This window comes from Lepisma saccharinum, chromosome 13 (genome assembly GCF_977018435.1).
Source record: "Lepisma saccharinum chromosome 13, izLepSacc3.1, whole genome shotgun sequence".
Taxonomy (NCBI): Eukaryota; Metazoa; Arthropoda; class Insecta; order Zygentoma; family Lepismatidae; genus Lepisma; species Lepisma saccharinum.
The window spans coordinates 14,457,384-14,483,697 of record NC_139241.1 but is presented as its reverse complement, the minus strand read 5'-3'; the positions used below and the strand labels follow the sequence as shown (position 1 = coordinate 14,483,697).

Sequence of the window (26,314 nt, the reverse complement as noted above, 5' to 3'; positions counted from 1 at the left end):
GTTCAGCTCGGGCCACAAGGAAGCATGGCCCTCTATGTGGGAGTATGGTCCACAGGGGTCGCGGTTCTGCGCAGGTTTCTTTGCTTGTGGTTTCACTATAAGTGACATTTTTGTCATTTTTGAGTTACAAAATAAAATGTGCCATCCCTCCATTTTCGAGTGAAATTCCATGTCATACAATTTGCATTGGACTCAGTGAAGCCCTCTGAAATTGGTAAACACAACACGAAAACAATTCATCCACAGTATAGCTTCTAATAAGCATTTTCTCTTAATGAACTCAGAAATGACCAAAATGCCACTTACTATGTTTTACAACCGAGCCCCTCATTTGAATATTTTTTTTTTTACATGAAAAACATAATGTACTTGAATTTCATTGCAATACAAGTATTGTGGGTTTGTTGAAAGCTGTTTTTTATTAATGAAATTGATTTCAATTTAAAAGAAAGGTCTTTTCAAATATGATAATACACACACACACACACACACGCAAAATCAACAAACGACAATTGTTTGTTGTAGAGGGTTGATGTTTCATTTATCATGTGCAGAAACAGCATGGGCTTTCACAAGAAGTAAAATTTTGATAATTCACCTTCCTAACACTGTAATTAGATTTGGTTGGACCATATTAAAATATTCTTGGGTGATATTTCATTTTTTCTTCTTCATCCTTATGTTTGTGGCAATCTGCACAGGGAGTGGTTAGCACAGCATGCTATGACGACAGGAATCCTACTAGGGCATGGGTTCTTTGTTAGTACCTCTTCATTAATATCATCACTAGACCTCGGAGTTTAGGTTTTTAACCTATTTTTTCCTTTACAGGTATGATAGAAATAATAACTTATGTCATAACTTATTTTGCTTGTTAGAACCTATTTTAGGTTTATTCACCTAAATCAAGCCTTTTTTTTAGGTTTTTATATATTTTTAAAGGTTTTACAGGATTTTTGTCACACAGAGGCATTTTCTTCATTCGGTCACGAAAATATTCAATGACGAACGTGTTTGAAATGTGCTCTCGGTCGATTTCCTTTCCTCCAAGTCTATGGTGTTCTATCAAAGCTCTTAACAAAGCAAAATGTATCTCATCATCATTGCCTGCACAGCCAAAAATGCAAACTTCTGATCCATGCAGTCTTGCTCACTTTCGCTTCAGTTTGGTGCTTTGTGGCGTTCATGCCTTGTGAAGTAATGTTTCAGCATTCAAATTTGCATCACTGACCTTGTTAATGTTGAAATATAATTTTTAGCATATAAATAATCCTCACAGACAAAAGGTGGAATTTGAGTGTGGATAAAATGAAAAAAGATTGTTGCCTAACTATACGGTGAAAAGTGGCAGGATATAGGTGTCCCATTTTCATTTCATTGACTATACCTAATCAGGATTTTTGAGGAATTTTGAACCATGCATTCCACCCCTTCGCTATGCAGAATGAACTCCACCTCTTCCACCTCTTTGCTATGGGGAATGAACTCGCCCACTTCTGCGAAGGCTTCTCTCTTTGTCTTTAGAAAACAAACTGCAGAGTGGCGCTATAGAGATCTGTTTTACTACGCACGAAGTACGAAGAGATTTCCAGTGTTCCAACTCGGATTGTACTGTGACTGATTGTTAAAGTTTGTGCAAATATCGAAATGAGCCATATGAAATGAGCAGCATCCAGCTATTTAGCAATCCTCTTGGCGTTAACATCGAAGAACAAGAAGCTTCTCTCCAACTTGAATTGTGTGATTTGCAAGGCGATATGTTCCTTCAAACTAGGCAAGAAAAGAGGCCAGAGTTTTTTCAAATACCTTTCAAAGGAACGCTTTCCAAACCTTCGTAGTTTTGGGCAAAGATTGACATCGATCGATATTCAGCAGCACATACACGTGTGAAAGTGTTTTTTCTTCAATGAAGTTCACCAAGAACCGCTACAGAAGCCGACTGGCAGATTCTACACTGCTTCACCTTTCAAATACAGAAATTGAAGTGGGCATTCCAATTTTGATAAGCAGATCAGATTCAATTTTCACATTAAACACTTACTATGAAGGATTCTTATTTGTATGGTGTGTTTTTAATTTCTATCAATTCATCCATAAGTATTGGGTTTTTGTGAAATAAACTGTAAATATACAATTTTGATTTGTGATTCCATTGTTTTAATTGCCTCATTTAAGAAATTTAGGTCATGCGAAAGTACTACATTTTCAGTTCAGTACTTACAACTTTTGTAATTTTTAATCCCCCCCTCCCTCCCCAAAGAAATGCAGCCTGCCAATCAAATGCTGCATATAATTTTGGCCCTCGGACCTTTTGAAACCACTGGTTTAATCATCACTCATCTTCACAGCCACAATCAACCAAAAGTGGCAGAGAAACAATCCTAATTAACAAAAATCAAATCAAGCAAAATTTACCTTATTAACTTCTGGTTCTAATATCTCAAGCCTCCTAAGCCTTTTAAAAGCTTCAATCTCTGCCTCTCCATAGAGCAGGATAGGCTCTCCTCTTTCCCTCAGTCTTTTTATCACCTCCCGTCGAGGTAAAGCCTTACACTCTGACCCATCGTCATCTTCGGCTCCATCTGAAAGTACACAAACCACAATATCCAGCATTATAAACTGTTGCTTACACTTCAAATGAAAAATTAGTGCGACACAAGAGACTGTTAAGAATGAGATCACACAACACGTACCTTGTTTTGGCTTCCGAACCATAGGCGTAACTTGGGGCCTAACTTTGAGGGGGCAGAATTAAACTTTGGCCTTAACTGTTACATCTGCAAATTCATAACAATTACTCTTTATTACAATGCTACTCGGGTTCCAGGACATTAACGAAAGTGTACTTAACTTGGAAATTTTGTAAAACCTGATAATTTTAGGAGTGAGGGCAAGTACCCCATCTTGCCCCTACCAGGTTACACCAATATTCTGAACTTTCGAACTGACCTTGAGTCTTCCTCAGGGACAGGAGAAGAGAATGCGTAATGCAAGGGTTAAATCTTGGTTTAAATAGTTAAAATGGATTTAAAAATATAAAAACATGTTGACCTGATCATGCCACTGAATGGCTAGTTCCTAAGGTTTTTATTAAAGATGATCCCTAATGGGCTGACCTCTGTGGCAGAGTGGTTCATGACCAACCAAAGGTTGGGCATACATGTCCACACACAAATACCCACAAACCTAACCTAAGTGCAAGGGTCACTCGGTTAACATCAGAAAAAGCTTGTGAGAACTATTTCCCAAAGGCTTTACCCCAATTAGCATCATGAGTAATGTGTACAAACCATTTGCTACACCCATGGGAGGGATAGAATTGCTTTATTTATTAAGAATGAACAATTTTTAGGCAGACAGCAGCCATCTTGAATATAAAAAACCATGTGCTCCAAATCATATATTTGCTACATCACTTATCTTTTATTAAAAATAAAAGATAACATTTGTGCATAGGTAAAATAATGCCTAATTTATGAAAAGTAAACTCATTTTCTGGCATAAATAAGCCAGAAAAGGTGAAAAAACACCTTTGTATACACTTTTGAATTAATTGATAACTCTGCCATCTGGTGGAAAGGATTGTAACCTCCAAAGATAAGGAAAAGCCACAGGTGACCACAGCCAGCCAATGAGAAGCTTTCAAGGCTGTGACGTCACACAGAGGGCTATCAGATGGCCTATTATGGTTTGAGCTTGCCGTTCAATCACACTTGTGTCCTGGAGGAGAGCAGGTCATGTGTTATTTTGCTGGCCAAATCTAGTGTGTTCATGGCCGCATGGGCCATGAACAATGGAAAGTACACTGGAAATAGGAATCCAAGGCCCATATCAGTTAATTATGGAGCCAAGGGAGGGCTACTACATTGGAAATAGTACCCAAGACCTTTTTTAAAGCCCATATTGTGTTTTTCGCCCATGTGCAAAAATCTGTGTCCAAAGTGGAAATCCAGACCACATGATTAGGAACAAAGAGCTATAGGAACTTCCATGAAGCATCCAAGGCATCAATGGTTGTATCCAGCCATCCTTCAAAGAATACCCTGGAAAGTGCGTCCATCACTCCCCAAAGCCTTTATTACACCAAGGAAGCATGAAATTTCCTAATCTTTTGTGTTGTGTCCCCCATAAATTGCCAGGTGTCAGGGATGTGGCTTGTGATTGTGAAAATGTGTGTGGCCCCCAGGTACGAAAGGTATTATATAAAATCGGCTGATGTGTAAGTACAGAATCTTTTGTATATTTATTTTGTGTGTTCTTTGCGTCAGTGAAATGTCCATGTTTGGTGGTGGCTATGCCACAAGTCATGTTCTTTTTTGAATAAATGTGTTGTTTAAATGTGCTCGACCTGATATCATTGAAGTGAACCGTAAGCCTACTAAGGCCTCCTCTACCTACCGTTTTTAGATTTTAGGCTAAAGTTCATCTGTTGGTTAACAAGTCTTCCCAGGGATACCTGTTATTGTCCATAGCATAGGGTCTAGCTGTGGCAGCGTAAAGCGTTGCTCTCTTTTTCATTAAGTGTTGCTGTTGATTTTTCTTATTGTTGGTTGATTTAGTATACTCCACCAAACCCTCCCCATAACAGAGTTGCCGAATCTCTAAGGGTAGAAATCTCTTTTCAACATAGTATCACTACACCAAAAAATAAAACTAACCCTTTATAGGTTAGTACATCACGCTATAACATCAGGGGTCCCAAGTTCAAATCCTGGCCTGAGCATGGGTGTTCTTTATGGAGAGTCCCTTCATCAATTTTGCCACAACTCATACTCATCATCGTGATTATCCAAAAGTGGCAGAATAGTGACACTAAATAACAAACCTATTTCTTTAGATACTCTTCATGTCGAGCAACCAAGTCAGCTCTTTTGAAAACTTAATAACAAGCAAAAAAAAATCATCAGTGGGATCTCCAAAATGCTGATGCTGACCCAGTGTTGTGAGAACAACAGGGGTGATTGTACTCAAGGCACCAACAATTCACTACACTATGAAAAGGGTAGGCCTTGGCCCTCAAAGGGCTGTTGGGGCACAAACTTTAGGTTGTTGCAGTACTATTGCTATACCTTAATATGTATGACAACTGACATACTTTAAAGCAGAATTCACGTGCACCATGATCATTACATGGTGTCTGAGTCACTTCTCACTTGAATCAGTTCATTCCTTTTTTTTTCCATAGTATACCATGTGATGCCTTGAATTTGTTATGTTTGTGCTAAGTTCCAGACTTGAGGGGGAAACAGTGAAGGGTGTGATGAAGTTGTGATATATATCTCTGAGGAGGAGGAAACATTGTACCAATTTCCTTCTATGAAACTTTTTTACTATTACTGCTTCACATCCTTGTTTCCCATTGCAACTTTTCCTCACCATACAGTTTCCTATAGCAATAATAATAATAAAAATAATAATAATGATTCTCAAAATCTTAGTGACAATGGTTCTTACAATGTTAATTACACATTATCCATCATCTAGTGTTTCTACAGGGTGTTTCACTCGCTTTCGACCCCTGATTTTCGCTTATATAGATCAACTATTGGTCATAATGTGATGAAATTTGCTACGGACATATCTTGGTGTATGAAAAGCTAGGTGACACCATTGGAGATGGTGCCAAAGTCTCTCTCTAGTCCTTGCATGGGCGTGTGCTTTCAGTCTGAGTTCTTGGCCCTGATGTTGGTTTCGCCAGAGCCTCGTTAGCCTGCAAGAAGCCGTTACCAGGGTGTACTATGTGGAAGTGAGGTTGGCTTTGGGTGCCTTACCATAAGGACACCCCTTACATCCTGGATCTACAGTTTGAATTTGGATCCTAACCACTATGTGCCTGCCCAGGTATAGAACCTGGGACCCCTTGATTACAAGGTAATGATGTTACCACTCCACCATGGGGGAGGCCCACAAAAAAGACAGTTGTTTACCTGACGAGAAAAATAGAAAGAGGTGCTCTCTCGAAATGCAGTATTAGACTAGGTAAAAGTAAGAACTACCTTCATCGACAACTTCCATCTGCAAGTGCGAACCACTATCCTTATTATTACAACCATTAAAATAAATAAATAGCAATTTAATAAATTATGACAAATATTCTACATATATGACAAAACAACACTTACCGCCTGATGATTTACTAGTGTGCGACTGTGAGTTATTTCCAACCAGTCCATATTTCTTTAGATACTCCTCTTCATGTCGAGCAACCAAGTCAGCTCTTCTGAAAAACTTTTTACTGGGTAACTGAAAAACAATTTAAGAAATATGCTGATAATATACAAGAGCATATAAATACTTGAAAATAACTTACACACGTTATGGAGAGCAATTATCACGGCAAAGCAGGATGTCATGATTTTTGGAAAGAAAGCATCCATGCAGGTGACATTCATCAACGTCTAACAGCAGTGTCTTCAGGTGTTGTCCTAAGCAATGCAAGTATCTTAACAAGAAAAGTTAATGCTGATCTGGAAAGTTTGTTTTTCAAGTCTACTTTATGCAGAGGTAGGTTAACTGAAATTGGGCCTACAGTTTAAAATGAGATCCAAGGCACTATGCAATTGTACCTTCACTAGAGATCAAACCCACAGCCCCTAGGCTGTAGGCAGAGGTGTTCACAGCCCAGAGGTGACCATCATATCTGGAAAACTTCTGATGAGATATACAGGGTGTATCATAAGTAATAGCGCAAACTGATACTGTTGAAAGTACACGATAATAGAAGTAAAGTCTCAGTAAACATGGGTCCGCAAACGAGCCATTTTAGAGACAATTGAGAATGTGTGATTACGATCTGCCACTGATTTCATTGTTTGTAAACGTCCTCCTAGTTGGTAAAATGATGATCATGTGTGGGAATATGTGGTTAGAAGCAGTCACTGATTGCATTTTGTAAATACCGAGTGCTTTACTCCTTGCGCGTTCCGAGGTTTTATCTTTGTTTACAAAACAGAACATTTCCGAGGTGGCGTTGCAATCAAACAGGATGGATACAATGAGTACAGAGAATTGTACATGCTTGTGACCAATTCCGAAACGAACCGGGGGTGTTCAAAAGAATTCGAAAATCAAATGCGGAATCGCGTACAGTATTACATCCAGATGCAACGACGACACTTTCAACACCTCCTTTAACAGGTACGAGTGTACAGTAATTGTAACATGTAACATACTAACGTTTGTTAAAGTAAGTAGAATGTTCAATAAAAGCAGTGAGATTTCTGATGACTTTATTAGCATTTTACCAACTAGGACGACGTTTACAAACAATGAAGTCAGTGGCAGCTTGTAACCACACATTTGCAATTATCTCGAAAGCGGCTCGTTTGCAGACCCATGTATACTGAGACTTTTTTGCTTCTATTATCGCGTCCTTTCAACTGTGTCAGTTTGCGCTATTACTTATGATACACCCCGTATACCTAACCAAAATCAAAACTGGAGGACGATGAACCACATTAGGATAGCGATGCTGCCATCCCATCAGTTGTTATCCGACCTCTATGGTGGATTTGTTAGCTCTGTGTGCTGTACCACCAGGACATGGGTGTTCTTTGCAAGTGTTCCTTCATCAATTTCATCCCATCATCACTCATCCAAATCATCATTAGTAAAAAGTGGCAGAAAATTGATGCTAAATAACAAAAATCAATCAACAGTTCAGTTGTTGCAATTGGAACAGCTTATACTGTTGTCACAAGCCACAGGCATCCTGGCAGATGGATACATTGGATATGAAATTTTACATTTATTTTTCTGAATACCCAGACACATCGCAGAGATATTTACCATCTGAAGGGTGACTCATGAGAACAGATGTCACTCTCACCCTTCAGAACACTTGTGAGGGTGAGATTGAGTCATGAAGATGAGGCATGTGAGGGTGAACTGCAAGGGTTAGGGGAGGGAAGGCGATAGCATTATCAATATGGCACTTGGAACACTAGTGATATACAAGGTGGCACAGGGATACGGGAAATATTGAATCTAGGATTAGCAACACTGTAGTGACGGCATTTGTTCAGGACCGATGCAACATCATTGAGAAGGCTTTGCATTTAGTAACAATGGTGCATTAGAGTGAGGTGGAACATGTGTTCACTGTGAAAGCATTTTATAAGAACGGTGATAGCGTGACTGCAGCGCAAAGGGTATTTTGGCAGCATTATCAGATAGGATATCATGGTCATGTCCCATCAGCTCACGTGATTACAACCTGGGTGCGTAATTTCGAAGAAACTGGTTCAGCCTTGAAGCAGAAGCCCCCAGGTGGCTTTGGAATGGTATGTACCACAGAGAATTTGGAATACATTTGAGTTGCCATTGAGAGGAGCCTTCACCGCATCAGTGCTACAGTTGAGTCCAAGAAGCGTACAAAGAATAATGCATTAATTACAGTTCCACCCTATAAGTTACAGATTGTGCAGCAATTACATCCTCACGTCCCTCTGTTGCATAAGGGTTTTTGCAAACTGGTGTTGGCTAAGGTTAACGAGAATGCCAAATTTCCTTAGCAATTTCTGGATATCAGACAAAGCCCATTTCCACCTTAACAAGCAGAATTTCCGTTACTGGGCAAAAGAAAATCCTTGTCAGATTCACAAGCAATCATTACATAGTACCAAGATTACAGTATGATGTACAGTGTCATATCATGGTGTCATAGACCCTTATTTGAAAGTGAGGAGAGCATTGCAACGACAGTGACATTGGCTCGGTATGTTACTATGCTTGAAACATTCTTTGCACCGAAGTTGCATGTTGTACATCTTGACACCAAAAATATGTGGTTTCAGCAGGACAGAGCCACGTCACATACTGCTCGACAGTCGATGGAGGTCATTTGCAAACTGTTTGCAACCTGGGTCATTTCATGTAACGGTGATATTCCATGGCCTCCGAGATGCCCTGGTCTCAGTGTTTGCGATTTCTTTCTGTGGGGACACCTCAAAAGCAAAGTGTACAGCACACGTCCTGCAACCATCGCTGAATTGAAACAGATGATTGAAGAAGAAATCACTGGCATTCCTCGAGACATGATACACCGAGCATTTCAGAGTTTCCACAGTAGACTATCTGAATGTGTACGCCAATATGGAACACATCTTTCCGATGTCATCTTCAAGAAGTAAAGTGACATGTAAGTGCCATAGATAATGCATTTCAATTATTCATACTCTGTGCATGCATTAAATGTATTTTTTCCTGTGGTAATTCGTGCATCTACGTCAATTGAAATTTTCCCATTTTTCCTGCACCACCCTGTACATGGAAAACAATTGGCTTTCGGATGCAAAAGGAATCATACTTCTTGACTTCACTTCCACAACAGCAACACCTGCTGTCACCTTATGACAGATCCCCATCACAGAATTAGGCTTGGAGAGCAGGGTTGTTTAAGGTCCAAGAATTGTAAATAAATTCAATTCCGGTCCGGAAGAGAAATCAGAAAGTGTAAATGGATTCTGGACTGAAAAGAACCTCTCTATCATTAACGTATTTTAATTCGGTCCCAGAACCTATTTTCCGGATTAATTTAAATACGGTTAAGCTTAGTACTGAAATGAAACAAAAGCAATTTGAACCAAATTTAAATTGTGCAAGAAAAAAGGTTCCGGTCCTGTTATGGAACCCAATAGAACCATTATAATTTATGGGTTATCTCCAGATTTGGTCTGGAATTGTGTCCTGTTCAACAAATTGAAGGAGCCCTTACAAGGTAACCCAGCTGCTGAAGATGCCCCATGGAAAGCTGCCCATTAGTAGTGTCACACTGGTTCCAACGGTTCCATCAATGCACTGAACCACAGATGTATTATGTCAAAGATTCCTGAAACGCTCACATTTCCACCATGACTTGTTTCCTTTCACAATCAGGTTTGTCTCCATGAGCACCAGGAGGGTTGGGGGGGGGGGGGGGGCAGGACCCGTTGTTCGACCCTCACTGGAAATTGACGTCCTTCTCTTCATGTTAGGAAGCAGCACAAAGTTTGTTCTTTTTATTGTTAATAAAAAGTTAAAGTTCCCCATGCATATAACACCATGGCATGAAGGCACATTTCGGGGATGTGGGGGAAGGGCTCACACATTCTTGATCTTGGCCATTTTGGAGGTAATGTGATCAGCACCATGCACCATCCACCTTTATTCCCCCAGGTTGCCCCCAGGCACCCACTGATTGGCTGGGTGAACCCCAGAGCAACTCTATGCAGGGGCAAGGCCGGAAAAATTCAGACCTTGCATCACTCACTCTGGGAATCGAACCTGGGTCTCCCGCATTGCAGTCAGACACCCTACTGACTAGACTACCATGGCTCCCTTTATTGTGAATACTAGAAATACATTTTAATTAGTTGATATTCATACACCATCACTGGCCATAAGGAAACACCTTTCTATGGATTTTGCCTCTTCCTTCAATACTAGTAATATTGAGACAATAATTCTTTATAATGGGGAAAAAAAAGTAAACAAGACAAAGAATGACGGTGTAGAGTCCAGCGCAGATAATTCTGCCGTGCAATGCGCGACAGAACTAAAGAAGCAGTGTTGCTAATGGAGCAGATAGAAAAATCGCTGCGGTGCGCCGATGCACAGCTGTTACGTACAACAATAAAATTAGAGAATTCAGGTCTATCTAACGTTGAGTTTTAAACGTCATGCATTATACCAGGACTAGGATTAATATGTACTAACAAGTGGCTTTGTATGTAGCTACATACATATGGACTAAAAATTCGCAAAATATGAACTAACACATAAGTACAATTACCAAAAATTCTGCAAAGAAGACTTCTTCATACGATTCCTTATTTGAGTGATTTCAAACAAAATAAAAAAAATATATACGTATATATTATTTTTCATTGCATTAATGCACTGGTGGCGTTCTAACTTTTCACTCCCAAAACCCGTATACACTGGTATGGAACTGCAACGGCAGATAATAACATGCCAACGTGTTAAACCGCTACAATTGCACCATAACACTCCTCCTCAAACAGTATTATTATTTCCTCTCTGAGATCTGCGACAGTCGGTTGCCTTTGTTGTACATTTACAAAGGATGCCGGCTTCGACAACAATAACAAGTACATATACTGCCACTAGATGATAAGCTGCGCGGCTTTTTCTTTTGTTATGAACCAGGGCCGGCGCTAGTCATTTTGCCTCCCTGGGAGGTGGCAGTAGATGCCGCTCTATTTCGACACCCCCCCCCCCCCCCCCGGTCATTACGCAGCAACGGAAAATTGAAAATCAATATATTCCTAACTAAAACATCAAATATAAAATAAATAATGAGACTTCTTATGCTATTTCAATACTATTCAGCGCAAAAGAATATCTCGCTCGATCACAGTTTTCAATAGGCTTATTTTTTCTTCTCTTCAAATTTTGCCGCTCGGTTCGCCCTCCCCTTCCGCCGGCCCTGCTATGAACTTGGTCACCCATCAAAGCATGGCAATTTTAACACAGAAAACAATATGTATCGCATTAAGCAGCAAAAATGACAGCCTCCTCTATGCAATTTCTACAAGAACACCTGCCGGAGCCAGAGTTGAATTGCTTAGAATTTCCCGAGCTTGGCTATGCAAGGTTTTTGATTTCAACTTCGACAGAACTGGAGGCATTATGGAATTTAACGTTCATTAGCAAACACACACTTTTACATACACACACACAATACACGCACACAACGTCAAACCGGTCAAATACTTAGTATAAAATAAAAATATGGTGCTTCCAATCCAACAAAACTCACCGCCACTTTACCTGCTTTCCCCTTCCGTGACAGAAATAGTGCTTCATTATTACAGTTGGCAACACTAGTTACTAGCTAGCCAATGAACATGCACTGCATAAAAGAAGCAACGACTACGCCGTGCTATATTGCCACATTGCCGTCCCTGCTGACCGGTGGGAACCGCGAGCTGGAGCGCTGTTCAATTGTTTTCAATGAAGTTTGCGCGAGTGTGTCCAGGAATGGAATGACAATATGGCAACAATAGCGAAGGTTTTCGAGCAGGGTAGAACACGTGATGCTAAGAGAGAGGGAGACGAAACGAAAATTCGTTTCTACGCAACGGCAAATTTACGTGTGTGGCACTCTACAACTTTTGATCACTATGCATGAAAGAATATATTTAAGTATGCCTATGTATAGGTAGTTTTATATCTACACAGAATAAGAATTATGCGCTGAGTGATCTAACCTATCCACACCATATTAACTCTCACTATCAAACCTAATCTTCCTCAAACGAATACATTTTAAGACACTAAGAAAAATTAAGTAAATGTTGAAGAAAATGATATTATATTTGACAAATGACATAACGTTTTTGAAATCGATGTTTAACTACATTGTTGATTTGTTGTCAAGTATGGAGCTGGCCCCCATGGTGGAGTGGTTAGCACATCGTGCTACGATGCCAGGGGTCCCAGGTTCGAATCCTGACCTGGGAAGAATGTTTGTGAGTGTCCATTTATCAATTTCATCATAACATCACATACCCATCTTCGCAAAATAGCCAAAAGTGGCACAAAAAGCAAAGTAAAATAAGGCAAATCAATCAATCAATAAATCAAGTCAAGTATGGAGTTAGGTAAAGGTGTATGATATCAAGTTATGGATTAATTTTTTTTCAATTGCATGCATTGTTATATTATTGTGGTTGGCAACGTAGCAACTGTGACTCCCTCTCAAATTTCCAAAGTTTTATTTTCATCACTTTCTATGCTGAGTAATCATGACTATGTAATGGAAAAAATTACATATTATATTCATGGTAACGTCACTGCCTTGTAATCAAGGGGTCCTGGGTTCGATACCTGGTGGAGGTACATGGCACAGTGGTACGGATCCCACTTTGAAATGTATATCCAGTCCCGATTAGCTTTTCTGTGCATAAATTGGACTTAAAATAACAAATGAATCAATCAACATAGTCGAATTTAAATCTATGGACTCTCTGCTTTTAATAAATTATAATTTCATTGTTTTATGTTTTTCTATACCCAGAATTGGTGACGACTTTTTCTATCAAAGACTCAATATGCTGACCAAGTCACAAATTTATTTTATTTTAAAACATAAACTAAACGTAACGTTTCAACCTTATAGCAAAGTTATGCTTAGTTTATGTTTTAAAATAAAATAAATTTCTGCCTTGGTCAGCATATTGAGTTTTTCATATAATGGAAATAAAGGCTTAATGTTGTTCTATCAAAGCTTGGCAACTACATTTTCACATTTGTCACCAAATGAGGCATAAATGTTGCCAGTTTCAAAATCCATTGTGTTCTCTAAGTTGAAACAACTTTACTTGACACAAAATAATTAACCAAATGTTTTGTATGGAAAAAAAGGCCAAATGTTGAAGGAGATAAAACTTGTTAATTTTTTGTGTTTGCTTCAAATGATAAACACAATGACCTCAATCTACAATTGTCCACAGCTAACCTTCCTGCTGTGTGCTACTGGGTTCAAAAGTTTGCTTTCAAACAAGTGGCAAGGTAAAGTTCGCTGTGCATATAGCACGGGCCATGAAAGTATGTTTAGGGGATGTGGGGGTAGGGCCACACACAGTCTCGATCTTGGTCATTTCAGAAGTGATGTGATCAGCACCACACTTGGGTTGCCTTTACCCATTGATTGAAGGCTGGGTGAGCCCCAGAGATGCTTTATGTGGGTACACGGTCAGTCAAGTTCCAACCTTAGATCACCCGGGTCCCCCACGTGGCAGTCAGACGCTACCAACTAAACCACAACGGCTCTCTTTTGGAAATGTGTAAACCAACAGTCTCCTGCCTTCTAAGGGTAAATAAATGGACACTGCCCATGCCCAGGCTGGGATTCGAACCTGGAACCCCTGGCATAGTAGCACAATGTGCTAAGCACTCCGCCACGGGGGCCGGTGGTAAATAAATTGAAACTTGTTCACTGATTGCAAGTTGTGTGTTCACAGACATGGGGTAAAACATATGCACATGCAGATTAATCATCAGCGTACTACTAACTACTCAATGATGAGGTACCCTATTATAACATACTCACTATAACATTTGAGTTCTCCAACTCCTTCCTCTTCCTTTCTATTTCTGCTTTTAGAATGTCCATGATTCATTATCCTAAAAGAGCAAGAAAGAAAATTACAATGTAAATAAACTGAAACAAATTTTGTATGTAATTGTTTGTATCTCAATACCAAGCCAATTACATCCATCACAAAATCAAGTAATCCCACTCATGCAAGTATGCCCATAAGAATTAGACTAAGCATGAAAAGTAGGGCAGAGCCGATACCACTTAGAACTGATTCCAATAGTGATGCTGATACTCTCACAGATTCCCACCGATACTGATACTTGAAAATTGTAATGATTAAAAGTCATTCAAAGTATTGATTAATTGTAGTGTGTAAGTTTCAACTTGAATTATATGCATCAATTTACCAAAATTTTTGCTTTAAAATACAGAGTAATTATAAATGATTCATCGGGTTTGAAAGGGCTGCATTTAAAAATATATAACACACAATAAAGAATGATACATGAAAATAAACAGAGACTGTCCAAGTTTCAGACATACTTTCACAAATGTTCAATGTGGCTTCCTTTTGTCACACATCTATGCGATGGTCTACTTCATCCCACATGTGCTCTCGCATATCCCTACTAATTGTTTTAAAAGCAGCTGTAATGTGAACCTGCAGCTCAACCAAAGTTGTTGTTGGTAGTGGTGGCACACACACTGTCTTTCACATGTCCCCCAAAGGAAAAAAATCACAAACCCCTAGGTTGGGAGATCTAGGAGGCCATGGGAAAAGCCCTAAGTCATCATCAGCACATTGCCCAATCCAACGGCGTGGGAGTTCTTCGTTCAAGTAGTGACGCACCTGTGTGCCAATGGGGCAGTGGTCCATCAAATTGTAATACAAAGTTATTGGAATCCTTTTTCACTTGTAGAAACAACCACAACTGCAGCATATCAAGGAATGACATACCAGTCACAGTGTTCTCTGCAAAGAAAAAGGGACCGTACACCTTTGATTTAGACACTGCAGTAAACACATTCACTTTTGGGGAATCTCGTTCATGTTGCACTGTTGCATGTATGAACATTATGGCGATTAACCTTGCCACTCAAATGGTATGTTGCCTCGTCACTAAACAGCAGAAGCTCAAGAAAACAATCGTCCTCCATAGCATCCTGCATGGAATTACAAAATTCATATTGTTTGATGAGGTCGTCCGGTTGTAACGTTTTCAATAACTGTATGCAGTACGGTTTCTGTCACAATCAGGTTCGCAAAATCTTCCAGACAGTTGGCTGTGGTATATCAAGTTCCTGACTGGTACGGTACGTTGACTTCTGTGGGCTACGCACAAAACTTGCTCTGACTCGCTCCACTGTTTCAGCAGAAACACTTGGACATCCTGTGCTTTTACCTTTACACAGGCAACCAGTTCCCTTAAACAAAAGATGCCATCGCAGAATGCTTTGGTGACCTGGCGGTGCAGTTGCAAACTGTCTCCGGAATGCATGCTATACGGTAACGGGTCTTCCTCTCTGCACAACAGTTTTGCTACCTCGTGTTCTGATGTCAGACGAGGAATGCCTACGAGGTTAGGTTAGGCCTGTTAGGCTAGGTTCCATTAGCATAAATACAATGAAAAAAATATTATTTAGGCTAAGAGAACTAAACCTAGCTAGCCTAACCTGACAATGTAGGCATCTAGCCTAAAATTAAAAAGCTTTCTCCCGTGACATCAGAACACAAGGTTGCTCAAGTGCTGTGCAATAAGTGAGACCCGTACGGTAACAACAGAAAAACACAGAATGCTTTCTGCTGCATAGACGCCATTTTGGAAACTAGGTTTGTGCTGCCATCTGTCGGCAGGTGCCAAAGTTACAAATATGACAAACTTTCAGATGTGTGTCTTTAGTTTCATGATTAGCACACACATATAATATTAACAGTTTTGGAAATATTTCACTTTAAAACCTAATGAATCATTTATAATTACCCTGTATTTGGGAATTACATCAGAATATTAAATTGCATATTATATTATCACAAAATTCAGTTATTTCAGACAAAACTGGTGCAAAATAAAAATGAACTTTGAACCATGCATAATTTACAGGTTAATTAGACTCTGCGAAAGTGTGGCGATATTTTTGATCAGCTCATGAAAGACCAAAATGCCGGAAATGTATCGGCAGGTATTGGCTAATATCGATGCATCGGTATTGGCTCAGCCCTAGTGAAAAGGAAAAAGAACCCTCAGTGACTGTACAAAATATAATGCTGATTAGTAAAAGATTTGATTGCCTGTCCAATAGAAATAATTGATATCTTCGTAATCTGATTTGTACTTGTGGAATGTTTCAAGATGATTTGATAATTTTCTAAGTTCACTACATAGTTTCATCCACAAAACTTTAATAATTTCCCTTGTTCACATTACATAGTGCCTCGACTCACGTTCATAAAGATGCATCAATGGAAAAATTCATACCACGTAAGTTAACATTTATAGGTCACCAGAGTATAAGCATATAATAATGATATTTTCTATTACTGAATTAATTAAATAGCAAAAATAGGAGACACCATTGAATTAAGAATGGTTACTGGCAGGCACTTATATTTTCTTATTAGGGGATAGAAAATGAAAAATGTCCTATTCCTGGCGAAGCAATCGATGACTAGATCATATCATACAAAGACAAAAACCGAATACATACATTTTTACTGGCGGGAGTTTGCAAGGAAACTTTTATACCGGTTTTATTGCAATGAAATAAAAGTGAGCTAGAAGCAATGTGCACCCTCAAGAAAAATCATCATAGCTGTATCACAAATAAAGGTTGTTGAATTCTTTGGCTGAGATATTGTTGCTTATGTGTGTAACTGTGCAATAACCACAGGGTAAAGCAACTTCATATTTTTTGAGTTTGAATTTTTGTTTTAAGTCCATTTTATGCACAGAAAGGCTAACAGGGACTGGACCTACAGTTTAAAGTGAGATCTGGACTTTTTTTGGGTACACCTATTGCATGAATGCTTGTATACACCATGTAATACTTAAGATCGGTATGCTACTACAAGGGGGATTAAGATTTAATTTAGTCTCTACAGTCCAAAGCTGCTTGTAAGTACAGGCGGTTTGGTGTCAGGTTTCTTGGTTGGGTTTATGAGGCAGCTAAGGATATTTGATTCGTGACTAGGGTGGAAAGATAACCATGGTTGGGTGTAGGTGGAGGTTGTAGTTCTGTCGGGAGGTGGGTGAGGTTTTGAAGTGTTGCCCTCTGAGGGCCAGGGAGAATGGGAAAGCTGGAAAAGTGGAAGTACTGCATGTGGTTGGCATGTTTGATATGGATGGATGTTTTCAAATGCCCTTCCTCAATATGCACATCCACATCAAGGAAGGTAATTTGCTTGGTGCAATGGGTCCCAGTGACCTTAATGTAACTGAAGTGGTTCAGTTGGTATAAGAACATGGACAGGGATGGTTCTCTGTGTGTCCAGAGCATGTTTTAAGGGTTGGGTATCCAGGTATTCTCATTCAAGTTTGCTCATTCTGGCATTCATGATAGTGTTTCAGATCTAGGGGAAAGTTCACCCTCACATGTAAAGTTGTGTGAATGTGAATTTCAGCCTTTGTCGACTTCCACCTCATGTCTCTTGTGAAAATGCTGATCTCCTACCTTTGTGATACCAATCACTTTCTTCAGAAAATCAACACCCTTGCCATTGGCTGCAGATGCCACTCTTGCTACCATTGATGGTACTTCCCTCTACACCAACATCCCTCACTCACACGGTCTCCACTCCATTGAACTCTACCTCAACAACAGACCGAAACCCCTCAATCCCAACAGCAATTTCCTGACCCACCTTGTCCTCACATGTAACAACTTTACATAACATTTTTTAACAAAAGAAAGATATGTATATATGTGTGTGTGAGAGGGAGAGAGACTACATGGATGGTCAATCATTTATGAACATACAACAATGTTTTGAGTGGATTTTATAATGAACACAATAACAAAACTAACTTGAAGAGTACTGCAACCTTTCTTCCCAGAAAAAAAAAACAACACTGTATATAACTAATAAGCTTTCTGAAATACAGGGTGGGGCAGAAAAACCTGATGATTTTTTAAATGATATAATACAGTAAATAAAAAGAGTTTGTCTTTATTCATGTGCTAGCCATGCAGCCATATATATGCATGACATTATTATTGAAAAAAAAAATAATATGATTTACACCAACATTAACGATGCATTGTGTTCCATGGCTCCATGGTGACTGAAATGGCAGCTAGCGAGGAGTGGAATCCCCACCCCACCACGTCCCCGCCTACGACTACACCACACAATTTGAAGCAATAACAAAAGAACGATCGGTAGGTTTTTCTTCCCCAGAGGAGAGAAGTTTCAGCGACAGACTCCAGCAGTGTATGGACCATGTATTCATGTGCTAGCCATGTAGCCATATGCATGCCATTATTATTGAAAAAAAATATATATATATGATTTACATCAACATTAAGTGCGGAAAATAACACTTGCAAAATGTCTCTTTTGCATCACTTCAAGTTGTTGACCGCAAGCTTCATGGAATGCCAGAGCAACGCCTCCAATAGGAATGAACCTTCTATTGCATGCCTTTACAACCATGTTGGTTTTTTTGTTTGTAATGCAACCTTCTACAAGTTCGATTTTTGAAAGCAGGTTATTGGTATTTTGAAGGAATGAAATGTGTTCTTGGTTTCGGGATGGGAGATATTTCTTTAATCTTTGATAACTCCCCATACAGAATGACCTCCTGCCTAAGGACTTCTCTCTCTTCCTTCAGCTGAAGTGGCTTCTTTCTACCAGGACATTTTGACAGTGGTGCTGCAGTAAGTACAGTTCCAGTCTTTGGTGACATACACATACAACATTTAGTGCATTGATACGAACAAATGCCCAAAACAACAATGGTGAGTGTCGAAAAGTAGGTTATGAGTCTCCACCTTCCCCAGAGAAGAGAAGTTTCAGCGACTGACTCCAGCAGTGTATGGACCAAAATGGGTGTAATTTGCAAGATGTTATTTTCCGCACTTAATGTTGGTGTAAATCATAATGTCACTTCCTACTAATGTTATATTTTGTACATAATCGGAGCTTACTTTTTGGATCCACCCTAAAATTTGTCATTAGTACAGTTTTCACTGTTTTTTGATTGAACATAAAAGACAGAAAGTAAAGGGGAAAAGTTGTCTGTAAATCACTTATCACAGTGGTCTCACATTTGTGAATCTCAACATCTCTTCAATTAGTCTCAGACATCTTCAATAAGACACCAACAAAAAAGGTATTCACAAATTAAGCTCCAAGACAAAGTTGGCCAGAGCATGGTGCTGATCACATCACCTCCAAAGTAGCTTGGATCAAGAATGTGTGGGGTTGTACTCGCATGTCCCCTAGATGTGCCTTCATGGTATGGTGCTTTATGCACGGGGAACTTTACCATTACCCTTATCAACACATAATTGTATTGTTATTATTTTGATTTAATTTATTTTACTTCGCTTTTTGTGCCACTTTTGGCTAATTTGTGAAGATGGGGATGAGTGATGATATGATGAATGGACACTCACAAACATCCATGCCCAGGCCGGGATTCGAACACGAGACCCCTGGCATCGTAGCACGATGTGCTAATCACACCGCCACGGGGGCCAGCGGTATTGTTATCATCATATACAGTATTTTGTATTAGCTTTTTAACTTCTGAGAATTTTTAGCACTGGCCCCCTTCTACTGCATTGGATATGCATTGTGCAAATTATCCTAGCTGGGGGATGGCAGTCCTAATTACTCCAGTACACTCAACACACTTTAGTAAGTCACGCCTGTCAACCTGTAGTAGCATTTGAATTTGAAGATTTCCTATAACCAAATGATCTATGGGTTTTGTATATTTTTGTACACCTTTTAAAATGTTCTTAATCCAATTCAATTTTTCAAAATAACAAATTCAAAAATGCTATTAGAGGTTGACGCCACAGTAGCACTTTCAGCGAATTAAAGAGAAACTATGCCATTTCGTGCATAGGTCATGTATTTTTTGAGCAACAAAAAAGTTTTGTACCCCAAGCCCCCACCCCCAAATCCTACTATGGCAGCAGTTCTGAATGCAAAATTTCCTATGTTACAATTATGTATGGGGTTTGTAAAGATTTGTACAGCTCTTTAAAAGTTTTTAATTAAAAAAAAAATTAGTTTTCTCAAACAATGAATTCAAAAATGCTACTAGAGGTTGATGCCCCAATGGCACTTTCAGGAAAGTAAACTAAAACTATGCCATTTTGTAGTATAGACTATGTATTGTTTTTCCATATACTAGGGCAGGGGTTCCCAAACTTTTCGTTTCACGGTGCCCAAGTCAGAATGTAGGCCTATCTAATACTTGCAATGCTCTGTTAGTGTGGTTAGGTTGCTTGCCTTAAGTTGAAAAATACACACATATATCTCAAATTCAGAAACACTTTATGTATAAAGCATGCACGTGCACTTCAGTACAGCAAGGCCAGCAGTGCTGGCCCACAGCATTACGGTTACAAAATTACTTCTTTAACTTTTAGTTGCTCATTATTTTTTCCCTGTTACCTCAACAGAATGAACCTGCCGTAGGCCAGTAATGTTCGTCCTTTTCGGATATGGGACCATCCACACCCTCTCGTGGCTTGTTGACAAAACATCTGCCCGGCGACGGCAACACACCACCCTGGCCTGCTTTTAAAAGCCAACGCCAGCAGGATTCCCCAAGAGAACCAGGCGACCTTGAATCAGCCAATGGGAGACTTTTCTTTTGTGGAGGGAAACTTTGTATTTCAATCGGCAAGGGATGGAAGCAAGTAGGGGATGCCATCGGTGAAGTAGACTGATGTCCTCAGTGTTGGAAACTGCACGATTAAGTGTCCATGCCAGCATTGTAGCATATCAACCAAGCAAGTTACAATTTTAATATTTTTAAATAAACCATAAAATTTCAAAGCACACAAGAAACACAAAAATATGATTGCTGACATGCATATGACATATTCTGTGTGAATATAAACGTTTCAGAGCGTTCGGTCTTATTAAGACATCACGTTCATAGACATCCGCCAAATAGAGTTCGTAACACTCGCTGGCCGTGGTCACGTTTTTTTCCAAGCGATTTGCAAGGTTAAAAGTTTCTCGCGGGTGCGAATTTATATTTGTTTTGTTTCTTTTTGCGGGAAGTTAGAGTGGTTATGTGGAAACCGAAAGCTTAGAAAACTTTTAGTACTGCCATTGTTTACTATTTTCTACGGAAAGAACTACGTGGTGCCAAAATGGATTTGTGAATATTGCAATATGTGAAAATCGTGAAAACTGATTCAATCATCTGCATTCGTCTGTTGCATTAAATACGTTTCACAAGAGGCCAAATGAGGTTCGAATAAATGAACAACTGCACCAGGATATTCACCTTTCCCTTTCAAATACTCAATGATTGAAGACCATCTTGAAGTACCAGATACGATAAGGAAACAGAATCAGGTAAAGTGCTCATATTTCAGTATAACATACCATGTAGAAGCAATGAATTCTTGGTTTTCTTAACTTTTCTCCGGTTAGCACATCGTGCTACGATGCCAGGGGTCCCGGGTTCGAATCTCGGCATAGGCATGGATGTTTGAGGGTCTATTCATCAATTTCATCATGTCATCACTCATCCCCATCTTTGCAAATTAGCCAAAACTGGCAGAAAAGGCGAAGTAAAAAAAAGCAAATCAATTAATCAATCAATCTTAACTTTTCGAGACCTGCTTCCCCAAACAAAAAATGTCACTGCACGCCACTGGTATAAAGAGTACTAAAATCATGTGTAGACTAACAAGTAAGTATCATTTCAGTGAAAATATTGGAACATTTTGCGGACTCTATAAACCAGTTACGATGCCACAGCACACACTTTGGGAACCACTGTACTAGGGATTAGGCACATTACAGTTGCAGATTTTTTTTTCAAAATATGTAATACTGAAGATGAATGGGTTAGTTAGAATTCAAAATTGTTCGTGACACTACCATATGCAATGGTTCTGATTGTCAAAATAATTATAATAAGCTGCATGTCATTTCACTTCCAGTAATTTGGACAAAGAAGCTGACATGTTTTTTCTAATAAAGATATAACTTCAATTCCTTGAAACTGGGTTTATTTACTGTAACACACAATTACATACCATACATAAAAAAGGGCCGATAATTTTTTATGTGGGGTTGGCAACACTGATGAAGTTGAGCATGCGCAGGAGCATGCCCTAGTATTCAGTGCTTGCAACAGAGATAGAATCGTCAGAGAGGGGTTGCATACGTGCGAGTAGCAATAAGGTGAAATGGCTGCCGTAATACAAAATCCCGCCAATGTGAAGTGAGATCTGTCAATACGATTTCTGAACGCCTAAGGACAGGATGCAGCTGACATCCATCGGGAATTGTGTGCCATTTATGGACCGACAGTGATGAGTGAAGGGAAGGTCAGGCAATGGAGCAATCAGTTTCGGGAAGGGCATTCAAATGTCCATGATGATGAGCGTAGCGGAAGGTCTAGTGTTCAGATGGACGATCTGATTGAACTTGTTAACGAGAAAGTGCATTCCAATCGCCGGTTCACAATATCTGAACTCGCCAAAGAGTTTCCAGAAGTGTCTGCGAAAACAGTGCTTCGAATTGTGACTGACAACCTGGGGTATCACAAACTGTGTGCGAGGTGGGTACCAAGAATGCTGACAGATGCTCACAAAGAGCAAAGGAGGACAGCTGCATGTGATTTTTTGGCCTGCTGAGGGCAGGATGGGGATGACCTCTTTTCGCACATAGTGATGGGGGATGAAACGTGGACATCGTACGCCACTGGGGAGTCGAAGCAGCAGTCAATGCAATGGCAGCACTCTGGTTCTCCTAAAGCGAAGAAATTCAAACAAACATCAGTTCACAAAATCATGGCAACCGTGTTTTGGGACCAAAAGGGTGTAATTTTTGTGGAATAATTCTTGGAATCAGGACGAACAATTACAGCAGAGGTGTATTGCGAAACACTGCATAATCTGCGACGTGCCATCCAAAATCGGCAGAGAGGAATGCTATACTCTGGGATTTTTCTGATCCATGACAATGCCCGCCCACACACAGTTGCTTGTACTGTTCAGACAATTCAAATATTTCGATGGGAACTATTCAATCATCCCCCTTACTGCCCTGACCTTGCCCCCAGCGATTTCTTTCTTTTTCTCCACCTGAAAAAGTGGCTTGCATCGAAGCGTTTCAATGACAGTGATGTGCTCAAGACATCAGTTCTGGACTGGCTGCACTCTCAGGTGGCAGATTTTTACGCAGAGGGTATACGGAAGCTTGTGCCACGCTATCAGAAATGTCTGGACGTTAATGGTGACTACTTCGAAAAATAGCCAAGGTATGTACTTGTTTATCAATCACAATAAATTTCTTCTCCTATCATTTTCTTGTTTTTTAAAAAATATAGACCACAAGGGAAGGAACCTTTGATGAAAAGTCTCCTCGCACCTCTCCCTTAATCCGTTCAGCTTGGGCCATAAGAAAGCATGTTCCACTCTCTAAATAATCAAGTTGAACAGGGGCAATAGCTGGACATTCAAATACACAGGATCCTTTGATGATTGGATTGATTGATTTGTTGTTTAAGTCCACTTTATGCACAGTAAGGCTAATCGGGACTGGACCTACAGTTTAAAGTGGGATCCGAACCACTATGTGCCTCCACCGGGAATCGAACCTGGGACCTCTTGATTACAAGGCGACGACGTTACCACTGCGCCATCGGGGAGGCCAGGATCCTTTGATGAATCAACATACCCACTCATACCAAGATAAATACACAAAATAATACACACATGTCCATAAATTAAGGATCATGGCACATCAGACATATACAGTTATGCTCCTGGTAATATCAACTTCCACGTGACCACCATATGTACTAGGAGAGTGAAATGAAAACGTTAAAAGTCCAATAAAAATTGTAGGACAGACTGTATACAGCTCAAACTCATACAAGGTATCAACAGTTATTTACAAAACAACCTCAAGGCTGCAACACTATTCAAGTGAGCTTAAAAAAATTGCCATTTTAAAGATGACATCACCTATGCACACTTGCACCAGTGAAGAGGAGTGCTTTCTTGCTCTCTGTCAGCCTAAAACTTACAGATATTTCTCAGCAAATAAAAATTCAATATCTCTGTGCATGTTTACCACACCATCAAGTTTACTAACGGAGGAGAAAGTTCGACAATGGCCTCAGTTCACAGGCAGGTGGGTGGAAATGCCTTCTCAATGGCTCATAAGTGACTGCACGTGGACCCCCAAAGTCTTATTCTTCTTGAGGTATACATGCACTAACTCAAACTTGAAACTATATGTAGATCAGCAAACTTCTGCAACCTTACATGTAGAACTCTACTAGATAAGAAACAAAAACAAATTAATTTTACTCTCCCTTGTACACACGCACACACAAATCTCATGGTGCAGATATAACCAGAACATCACTAAAAATGATAATTTCAGAGATATTGAATTGAAAAATAATAATTGGTTAATTTACCGCATTTAAGACAAAGGTTGCGCCAGTTTGTCATCCTCTTCGACTTCTTCTTCATCACAACTTACTGTGCCCTCCGAGTCTGAGGAAATGTCACTATCTGCACCTTCAAAATAAATAATCAATCTCTCCACTTCGTTCTCCACCAATCCATCCGTTTTCCAATATTCCTTTTCCAGTCGTCTTGATTGCAATATTCAATGCCCTTAACCGTATGTTCCTGTAGTTCGGATATTGATAGCGAACCAGTCACATTTTGATCCCATACATATTTTTTTACTTTGGACCATGCTAATGCTATGGCGTTCAGGTCACACGCATACGGTGGTACACGAAGCACTGTATGGCCATACTGCTGTAAAGTTCTGTCCACATGGAAAGTTTTTTTCCTGTGGTTTGTTAGCCTGTATTAAATTGTACAGTTCTAGTTTCCTCATATTTTCATCAAACGGAATATTGTGATGATAGCCAAGCTGTCATGTCAGATTTCAGGCTATATCCTGAGGGAACCTTACCTACCTGTACAGTGTGATAAGGGGCGTTGTCTATGACGACAATGGACTGATTCGGTAAATTTGGGATTAGTCTCTCTGTCAGCCACTTTCGAAGTTAGTGCAGTTCATTTGTCCATGGTAGTCACCTGTAGAGCAACCTGCTTTGTATACGAGGCTCGCATTTGCAATGAACCCTTCACTGTACCCTGCATGCACGACGATAAGCCTATGTGCTGAACTTGTATTATTTACTTCACCAAAAATATCAATGGACTGCCAACACTTGTGTAATATTATGTTATTATCCACAGCCGTTTCATCTACATACACAATTGGCCGATTCTCTTGGCGAAAACGTTTTATAGCCAAATATTTACTTCACCATGACACATTATCGGGTCTTTCCATTAAGATCTTTCTCTTGTTCTTACACCTTTTTCACTGAAATCAGACCTTTTTCATCAAACGTCGCAAAGAATCCACCTTCCAAGGAAAATGAATTTTTTGTTGAACAGCTGACAAAATTTTATGGCCTGTCGGTACATTTTTGTTGCAATAAATATCGCAAATTACGTTTCGGATTACGCTAATGTCAAAATCATCAACACAGATATTTCTATGTGGTGGCCTTTTTCTGTTCTTTCCGGGGGACACGAGTTTCCTCATCGGCGACGGAGCGTTCCTCTCCCGCAATTCCTTTCGAATCCGCTTGATGGTCATCTCTGACAACCCTGTTGCTGCAGACGTGTGCTTTGTGCTCTGCGTGATTGGCACCAAATACTGTTTCTGTCTTGATTCCCGATCACAGAAATAAATGATTTTGCTCACAATTTCATGCCCTTCACTGTGCACAGTGGCACCTCTCTTCCTCACACTCGCCATAAAACACCAAAATAAAGAAAAAGCAAAAAAAGAAAAATTAACTTCCACACGGTTCTCACGGACAATGACCCGCCAAGAAGAAAACAAGACTTCCTTCTCCCCGACTACCCCTAAATTCTGCAAATGAACCTGACCCTCCCTTTCCCTCTGTGCCCCATCTCCCTTCATTCAGCGATCTTCTCGTCGGCTGCCGGCTGTACGTGGACACTGCTCCAAAATGGAATGCAATTTTTTTCGTATGCAACATCCTTGATGAAATT

The 26,314-nt window shown here is 39.8% G+C and overlaps 1 protein-coding gene across 2 annotated transcripts in view; it reads right to left on the bottom strand.

The window, feature by feature from the left end:
* Positions 1-26,314, bottom strand: part of Prp18 (pre-mRNA processing factor 18) — a 52,731-nt gene that overhangs the window by 10,553 nt on the left and 15,864 nt on the right. For both annotated transcript variants that reach the window (XM_083133436.1, XM_083133437.1), the window contains exons 2-4: positions 14,057-14,130; positions 6,123-6,243; positions 2,416-2,582 (exon numbers count right to left, since the gene is read on the bottom strand). In XM_083133436.1, the coding sequence (XP_082989562.1) occupies positions 2,416-2,582; positions 6,123-6,243; positions 14,057-14,119 (351 nt within the window). In that variant the 5' untranslated portion in view covers positions 14,120-14,130. The remainder of the gene's footprint in view (positions 1-2,415; positions 2,583-6,122; positions 6,244-14,056; positions 14,131-26,314) is intronic.